The sequence below is a fragment of the Netta rufina genome (assembly GCF_964035555.1).
Source record: "Netta rufina genome assembly, chromosome: 1".
NCBI lineage: Eukaryota > Metazoa > Chordata > Aves > Anseriformes > Anatidae > Netta > Netta rufina.
The window spans coordinates 78,736,194-78,745,317 of record NC_140123.1 but is presented as its reverse complement, the minus strand read 5'-3'; the positions used below and the strand labels follow the sequence as shown (position 1 = coordinate 78,745,317).

General features: G+C 43.1%; 1 protein-coding gene across 1 annotated transcript in view; it reads left to right on the top strand.

Annotated features, from left to right (window-relative positions):
* Positions 1–469: 469 nt before the first annotated feature.
* The window catches only part of GPM6B (glycoprotein M6B), a gene marked incomplete at its 5' end in the record, with an annotated part of 107,479 nt that continues 98,824 nt past the window's right edge, over positions 470–9,124 (top strand). The window contains one exon of the mRNA XM_084286612.1: positions 470–597. Coding sequence (XP_084142738.1) covers positions 594–597 — 4 coding nt within the window. The remainder of the gene's footprint in view (positions 598–9,124) is intronic.

Genomic DNA, 9,124 nt, shown 5'->3' with positions numbered 1-9,124 from the left:
CCTTCTCCTGTTTTTTTTTTCCCAAGGGCTAGAGTTCATTTCTCCTAATGTTTGAAGAAACATTACAACAAGTCCCTGCGTGCAGCCTTGTGGCTGGAACACGGTGCAAGCAGCGTGCATCCCAATGCTGTAGGACCTCATTCCGGGCTGGGAAGAGGCTGCAAAAAGCACGAAGCTGCGGGCATCAGGGGAATTGGGTTGTGTCGGACACCCGAACCGCAAAACTCCTGAGCAGCAAGCCGGCCGGGGAGAGGAACTAAAGTGAGCCCCCCTCAGCCTCGGGGGTCGCAACCGGGGCCCCCAGCCCCTCTCGGGAGACCGCTGCCGTGCCGGGTGGGCGCGGGGCGGCGCTGCTCCGCTCTGCCGTGCCCCGGGCCGTGCCGTGCGGGGCCGTGCCGGGCCCCCCGGGCGGCGCAGGCAGGCGGGGACATCCCCGCCCCTCTCCCCGCCCGAGGCGAGCGGAGCCCGGCACTGGGCGAGCTGCGGCCGCTGCCCTCCGCAGCGCATCCCGCACAGCCCGGCTCGGCACGGCACGGCCCCTGCCCTGCGCCCCCATCCCATCCCCGCCGCGCCCCGCAAGGAGAGAGCCAGCCATGGGTAAGCGGGGAGGTGCTGGTTTGGGGGGAGGTGAGCCAAACCCGAGAAGGGGCGTTTATGGGGAGGGAAAGGGCCCCCCGAGTCCTCCGCGCCCCACTCCTGCCCTGCGCGCATCCTGCATGGGGGCGCCTCCAGCCGCGCAGTTCGGGGGAGCCAGGGGTTTCTGCTCCCATCCCCACTGGCTTTTGGGGGACCTCCTCGGGTTAAGCAGTGCCGGGGGTGCAAGGAATGGGGGGAAAAGCAGCGTATTTGGGCCCGCCCGGCAGCGCTGTACCGAGCGGCCGGTGTCAGTCCGTCGGTCCGTACGGGCACTCCGGTACTGGCACTGCTTCTGTTTTAATGGAGAAAAGAAGGGAGAAGGAAAAAATATCCATAATTTAATTACTCAGTCAAAGGAAGCTGCCAGAATTCCTTTGGTTGCCACTTGGTCAAATTAATTTGCATCGCCTAGCTCCGTAGTTTCTAAATGCTCATTAACTGGTTTGTTCCCTAGCTCACAGAAGATCAGGCTCCCATAGCACTAAAATCTTTTCACTGAGCTTTTCTTAACTTTCCAGTGCCCCTCTAAGTACATGCTAGAGCCTGGGTCCTGCTGCCTCTTCAACTCCGAGCGCTGGAGTAAAGAGAGCAGCTGAATTGTCTGTGCCAGAAAGCTTGGGCTCTGCCTACCTGATCTGCTACTCACTTTCTGGATTGTTTTTACTACATACACTTTTGAAATTGATGTTAAATGAAATTGTAAAGTTGACTGCCTCTCCCATGTCTCAGTTTACTTCCCTTAACAGAACCTTTTACTTCACTGCCGCGGACTCATGTCAAATAGATCTTCTTTCTCCTCTTCCATCCCCGCTCCAAAAGTTTTCTGCTATCTTACTAAGAGAAGTGTATTTGTCAGATTATAGCATCTTATTCGGGGATGGTGTTGGCACAATCCGTTAGATGGTAATATGTATAAAGTCGTTCTCAAGTCTTTGCTGCTAAGTTTGTGAAATGATCTTTCTGCAGTAAATTGCTAGGGATTTCACATCAAAAAGCTCTTTCAAGTCCTCATAGGTGATTCATCTTGAAGAAGCAAGTCTTTAGTGCTAAAGCATTAGAAGAACACAAGCGTCAGTTTTGCAAGGTGTGGGTCTGTACATAATGTATGGTTTGTGTTCCTATAGAATGTACAGTCCTGTTGAGAAAAGAGGAGTGGAAAGAAAAAAACATTTCTTGAATGTTTTACTGGTAATAATGGCACAACCTCCCTGTGTCTGGCCTGCTTCTTGGCTTAGAAACGCTGTGGGACAGTCTGGCTGTGACCCGTCAGGAGAGGGGGCTTCATGCACAACCTTTAATACTTTACAAAGAGCTCACAAAAAATAAGTCTTTGTCAGCTGGTGAACTAGTCCTTCGTGAATGCAACATGCTGTTTGTGCTAGCACATAAACACCATTGCCTTGCTGTGGTGCAGGCTGCTCCTGCTGTCTGACCAGTATTTGTTGGGAGCTTCAGTGCTGTGTCGAGCTTGCTGATCCTATTGCAAGGATGTGTTTGGCTGTTTCTAATTAGGACCATTCGAATTGTCCTTACTCATGCAAAACTTTTGTGTAAGACTGGCCCACTGAGACTGATCTATTTTTTTATTTTTTCCTTTTTGGAGCTGCTGAGAGCCCACTGCTGCAATTGACTGCATTGGGCTTTTGGCTCACTCAGCACTTCTGAAAGTCAGGCCCATTGTATTTAATTACGGGTTACGTCGGCTCTAGGGTTGTCCTTAATAACCACCTTAATAACCCCTCCGTGCACAAAGAACCACCCATTAGCATCTCTTACATTGCAGCACAGATTTTCTCAAATGCCAGGTCTCACCTTGGGAGGCGGGAATATTTTACAAAATGAACAAAAAAAAAAAACGCAAAGTGATTTTGTTCTAAAAATCTAAAAAGCAGTGCACGAATGGCTGTGTGCAAAGTTTCATCACTTTTCTTCTTTGTGCTTCACCAAACTGTTGATTTCAAGTAAGAAGAGTGGTTGGAGCAGAGTGGGTACATACGCTGTGTTTAGTTGTTTTTGTTTTTGTTTTTCCAAGTTGCTGAAGCAAACACTGTGTGTGAACGGGGGGTGAAACAGTGCCCATCTTCATACGGGTGTGCGCAGGTGTTGTGAGCAACCACTGCCCTGCAGCGCCCACTGACCTCAGGAGGTTTAGATATTCCCCTGGCCAGGGTTTCTCCTTATAAACAGCTGGGGGCAAATCCTGAAAGAAAATCAGCCCTCTTTCTTTCTGTTCAGCTGTATGCTTTGTCCAGGCAGGAGCTGAAATCTTTTGTGAATCACAGTAATAGTAAAATCCGATTAGTATCGGTCATTAAGGGTGGCCAGATTTCAATTGCAAAGTCTTGTCGTCCATATTCTATTAAATCTTGCACCTCTTAAATATATTTAACCTTGTTCCTAATTAAAAAAAAAAAAAAAAAAAAAAGCCTGTGAAGTTGTGTTTTTTTGTTTTTTTGTTTTTTTTTTTTTTTTTTTACTGCGGTCCTTTCCCTATCTCCGCAATGCTTGCTTAGGCTATTAACAAGTGCTTAAATTTGCCTTCTTGCTGTAATCTCTCTTGTCTGAGAAGGAGGAGGAGAAGAAAATGTTGTGCATTTCAGATATTTCCCAGTATCCTAAAAAATCTGTGGTTTCACCATGTTTACAGGTTCTCTCTCTTCCTAAGTGCGTGGTCTAGTAATATAGGAAATCTGCTGTCCCTGTGTGAATTATGATATGTCTGATAGATCTGGAAATGTTATGTTTTGGAAAAGCACACTGGGTTATAGATTTTTACCCACTGGAGAGCTGAACTGTGGAAGTGCTTTGATTATCTGTCATCTTCAGTATATTTCTATAATTTCTTAAACCAGTTGAAACCTGTACGTCACTTCCAGTGCTTTAAGTACTTTAAACATTTAATTAATTTTCTCAAGCAAGGTATCTTTTCTCAAGGTTGCTTCTGTGTGTCATTTTGCCATCATTTGATGAAGCATCAGTTGAAGCATCATTTTCTACACGGTATTTGTTCAACAGCCTTTGTTTTTCAAGATTATTGCTATCTAAAGTCCTTGCTATCTCACAAAAAAAAAATAAAGAAGAAAGAGCAATGTATGCAGTGAAATTTCACTGGGGGAGACCTCCTCCAAGAACGTCTTAAATAGTTTGTAGAAACCATGGCATGTTTAACTATCATGTTTAATTCATCATGCAGTTATTCCTGCTGAAATTTCCAGGTTTCTCTTATGGTTCCTCCACTTTCGCATCCTGCTGGATGTGCTGTTAACCCTGTCTAAATGCAAATGCACCTGGTGCCCATGACTGTATCTGTCTCGTCTTAAAGGCTGTATGGGTATAGGAGTGATGGAAATCAAAACAGGTGAGTTTGGGTTTGAGCTGTGGTAAGCAAACCTAAGGAAAGAGTGTAATCTCCAGGTGGCAGCAAGGACATAAAAGATGTTGTGTTAAATGAATGGGTCACAGCTGAACCTGTTGGTCTCTGTACAGATGCAGAAACCTGTGTAGAGAACATTTACTGTGTAAATACCCAACATGGGTAAAGGACAAAACAAGGGCAATGGAGTGTTAAGGTGGCCTTATCCAGTTTATACTCAATGGAGCATGTAACCTGGAGGAAGGTGACTCCAAGTGGCAGTGCCAGCGATGGATCCAAGCCTCATGGACCTCTCCATGCTTTTCTTCTGCAGTTAGGTGTGAGCATCTGGGCCTAGCTGTACCCTTTGCAATTCCCTGCTACCCATCCCCTATGAGCACAGCAAAGAGCAGTGGGGTACAAGGAAAGGTTCAGCATAACAGGTAGCACTGTATGCAATGTTTAGTCCTCACTGTTCTGCTGCTTTCTATTGCTGCTCTGCTTTGGTGCTTTGGCAGTCTCCTTCTCCACAATTACTTGTCTCTTGGGTTTTAGGCTCAAAAGCTTGCATATGGAGCCTTGGCTTGGGAAACACTTGCAAGCAATGAAAAGAACTATGAGAATTCAAGATCTTTTGTTCTCCGTGTTTTTCGAGCTCTTTGATTAACAGCAATTTCAAAATGTGAATGGAGCTTATGTTTCATTAATAGAAAGATGTGCCTGACAGAGCCATCGAGTGATGTAAAACGGTACTTTGCTGTGTGCCATTTGTGTGTGTGTTTGCTTTATGCTTTGATATCTGAACACGTGTGATGCTTGGAAACTTTAACCTAGAGGAATACATAAAGAAAACAACTTTCCAGGAGTGTGCTTGTACTTCGTGTTTGTTTTTTCTTTTTGCCTGGAGTGGAAAAATTTTGGAAAGGGCTGTGATTCACAGGCAGTGAGAACATGGGTCATGAAAACTGAACTTACTGAAGCCACAAACTTATTTGGAGTATCCAGTTTAAGACACAACACTCATAACTTTGTGGTTTTTATTAAGAGCACAGAGAAATCATTGCATGTTGCAGCCTCAAAATCTGTCTTCATACATGTTCCTTTGGTGCCAGTGAAAACAAGAGTTTTGCCCAGGTTGAAGCCATACACATAAGTGGAGAGTAGGATTGCACTGATGGCAAATGGGGCAATCTTACTCTTGTACTGTAAGTGACTTAGGAAGGCGAGCAGCTAGCTTGCCTTTCGGATGCTGGTTTGTGAACTGGTGGTTAGGGAGGACACCTGGTGTTAAGAATACAGCTGGCCTAGAGTCTATGGAGATCTGTGAAACAGAGTAAGTGATGGGATTCCAGCCAGAGGAGGATTATGTTTTGAGTAGTGTGCTGTTTTTCTTAATATTGGAAACATATATTTGAGCTTATCAGTGTTTCTGCTGGGCTGGAGCTGCGGAGCATGTTGCTGATGGCTAACCAGGGAAGAATCTGCCTTCCTCCCTCTTCCAAGCTAACTTGGTCTCTCCAATAGCTGTTTCTCACTCTACCTTGTAATCTGCATTTTTGTCAGTTTGCGCGCTAGGAAATTCTTTGAGACGTCTAATCCTGTGATACATGGAGCGTGCACAAGCAAAACCGTGGGCAGGCATCAGCATTGCTTGTGCGTGATCTGTGCCCTGCGAGGCTGCCAAGGGTGGGAGTGGTGGTGTGGAAACTTGGTTTCTCTGTGAGAGAGAGGTTTCGCACTGAGATTTTAAACTCTCCAGGTTTATATGAGTTTTGCTTTATGGTGCAACACAAGTATTTTACAACCAAAGAGCTATAAAATGTTTTTAAAAAATAAATAAATAAGTTGACTTTGGTCAACTCAAGATGTCTTCTTAAAGCTGCTTAAATACTAAATTCTAGGAACCTCACTAGGGGTTTGCTGCAAGGAAGTCCCAAATACATCATGCCTGCAAATGCCGTGCAAGTCTGAATTAGTGCAGAGGTCTGCCTGGATCTTCAATACTTTATATCAAGTTTTTTTTTTTTTTTTTTTTTTTTTTGTTTAAGGAAAAACTTTTCAAAGGTTTAAAATGATTGTTGTTTGTGTATAGTCTTATGCTTTTGCTGCCAGAACTGTGTTGACATAAATGTCATGTGCTTCCCCAAACAAAAGTGTAAAAAACGTTGTTGTATTTGCTAGGAACACAGCTGAAAATAAGTTTGCCACATGGAACTTCCCTTGTGGGAAATCAAATGATTTTCTTGAGCCGCTTAGGCATGTGTTACAAAAAATAAAAAAATTAGTCAGGAGTAAAGAGAACTGACTAGTGGGAGTATGTGAAGCTGAGAACTCCTGATGCAGGCACAGGGATCTGCTCCAGCACATCTGTCAAGAGCCCACGATTTGCAAGGTGGCCCAAACAACAACACTTCCTACAACATCTGCTCCAGCTCTGTGATGAGGGCTGGTGTAAAAAAAAAAAAAAAAAAAAAAAAAAAAAAAAACAACAACAAAAAAAAAAAGGACTCTTGAAATCTCTGAGATATTTGTCATACCTTGCCAGGGGAATATAACAGAGCCTGTTGCATAATCTGTTATTGCCTGCCCACCAGCCAATGAAGTTCCTGGGTCCTAAGCTGACAAATGTTCCATTAAAGCAGAGTTTGATGTAAGCAAGTGTGAGAAGGCTTTGTGATACCGGACTGATTTGGCCAGTGCTAGTAATTATTTCCCTGATGTAGTGTATGCCTTCATAGATGCTTCTTCCATTCCAGACTGAAATTAAAGTGGCAATTTCTCATGCTCAGTAATTGTACAATGAAAGCCCCACATTTCAGATATTCCTTTAAGTTTCTAGGCACTAATGACTTGGCATGAAAAATAGCCAGGAAAGTAATTCTGCTTTTATAGCCTGTTATTATTAGTTCTCACTTTAAATTATTTTTTTAAAGTTTGAAAATACCCGTTTTTCTTCTCAGCCTTGAGTTGCAAAAAGCATATAATAGATACTTAGTCTTTTAATCACCTTCTCAAATTTTTCTATGAGATTTTCTGGTCTTGTCTGCCACTTACACTTGCAAAGCCATGTGTGAGAAAGTGTGGTAATCTATGACACATTCAATTCCTCTCATTCCTCATTGGAAATCTGGGAGAGGAAGAAAAGAATCAGGAAGGAGAGGAGCCACTAGGAAATGCTATTATTTTAGAGTAGCCATGACAGACTGAAGGTAACTATTTGGAGAGTGGGTGGAAATGAAAGAAAATGCAAATGAGATAGCAGCTTTATCAAGACTGGAATGATTTGAGCTTGTAACAGTCAGATGTCACTAAAATGATTTTTTTTTTTCCTTGTAAACATTTATCTTTGTATTTTCAGAGGTTTCCCATGACTGCTATCCTACAAAGTTCTATGTGTTTCCCCCATTACAGTCAGCTCCCCAGTGTGGCTTAGGTTCTTCGGATCATCCTCGCAGAGGGGAAATGTTGGATCTCGTGGCCAAACCTCATTCTGCTCTCCTTCGTATCTGCTCCCTGTGAGGTTTTGTGAGCAGGGGTATGTAGGTAAATAGGTAGTTCTCTGTCCCCATTATTCCTACTTTTTTTTTTTTTTTTATAAGTAGTCTTAAATTTTCTTTTCCTGAAGACCACTGGTTTTGTTCGCTTTCACTTCTGGCTCATATCCATTCCTTAATTGCTATGTGAGTGGGTATATCCCCTTGTGTAATTCTGTGGTTTTGTTTTCCTCGCCATTTTTCCTTGTATAGTGGCAGGTTTTATCTTATCCATCTCCTCCTGCCTTTGGACAGTTTGGGGTTGACATTTGATCCTCTATTGAATGCACTCTTGGCCAAGAGCAAAGTAAGTGATGTACCCATGTTAGAGAAAGAGAACAGTGGGAAAGCTTGGAGAAACAGCTTTAAAATAAACAGAAAGTGGGGAGATGCCCTATTAAAGCAAAACAAAGTGAATTCCTGGAGGGAAGTTGAATTAGGTGATCTTTAAGGTCCCTTCCAATACAAACCATTGTATGATTCTGTGAAGACTTGGCCTTCTGTTGTCACAGTAACTGGAGGGCATGGTACATGTGGAATATTAAGTGTTGTTGTCAAGGCTAATGGGGATGTCCCAGCTGCTGTTAAAGCATGGTGTATAAATGTGTTAATTACTGTATGTTTAATCTTTTCTGTTCTTGTAAGAATCTACAAAGAAAATGGATCAGGGAAGTACCAGTGTAGTTACAGTCACCACTATCTGTTTCTTCCCCTGACAAAATGCTTTTAGTTGATAAAGCTTTTTTTCTTTATTTTATTTTTTTTTCATCATGCTTTATTGGTTGCTCTCAGATTGCTATTTCTTGTTTGTAGAATCACCAAACTGATTAGTATGCTGGCCATAGGATGGCAATTGACTTTCCGAAGCTCGTCTGCCCCCTTAGAATAAATTCTGTTCAAATGGGTTGGAGAACTAGGAACATACTTTCTTCTTCAATGTCATTGTTACAATTTAACTGAGGGATGAAAATGGAAATAAAACCTGAGTTTCTGTCAAAAACAAAACAAACAAAAAAAAAACCACCCACCAGCTTTCTGGGAACATAGTATCTCTGGTCATTTTTCCTCTGGTGTGCTAAATAGGTCCTTGTGCAGAACTCCTGGGGAGGCTCCTATGTGGACTTCATAAGATGATGCAGAAGAGGAGTAGTTACCAGCCACAGCATGAGTTCCTTCTTCTTTCTTGTGGTATAATACAGGTTTGTGGATTCAAAATATGCCATCATGCCTGCTTAAGTTCCCAACCACTATAATCCTTAAAATACTTGATCCTTAACCCTTTGTCTTTTTAGGGAAGAGGCTGGTAAGATCAGTAAGAGGAAAACATGCCTTTTTCCTTTTGTCAGGAAAAGTGTGACTGCTGTGCCTGCTTTCCACATGGTCAGTAGTCTGTCATCTTCTGCGTCTGTGAAATATCCCTTATGTTATGGCACGTACCTTGTAAGTAAAGTGTTTTCTGTTGCCTTGCTCAGAAAATATGTCAAACTTTTCATTGCATATGCTTCATTGCTCCAACACTTGTGCTTTGCATTTGCGTCAGGTTATTAGATCTATATGGAGAGTGATTTTCTTTTCCTCACACAAACCTAAACACAGGAGAGAA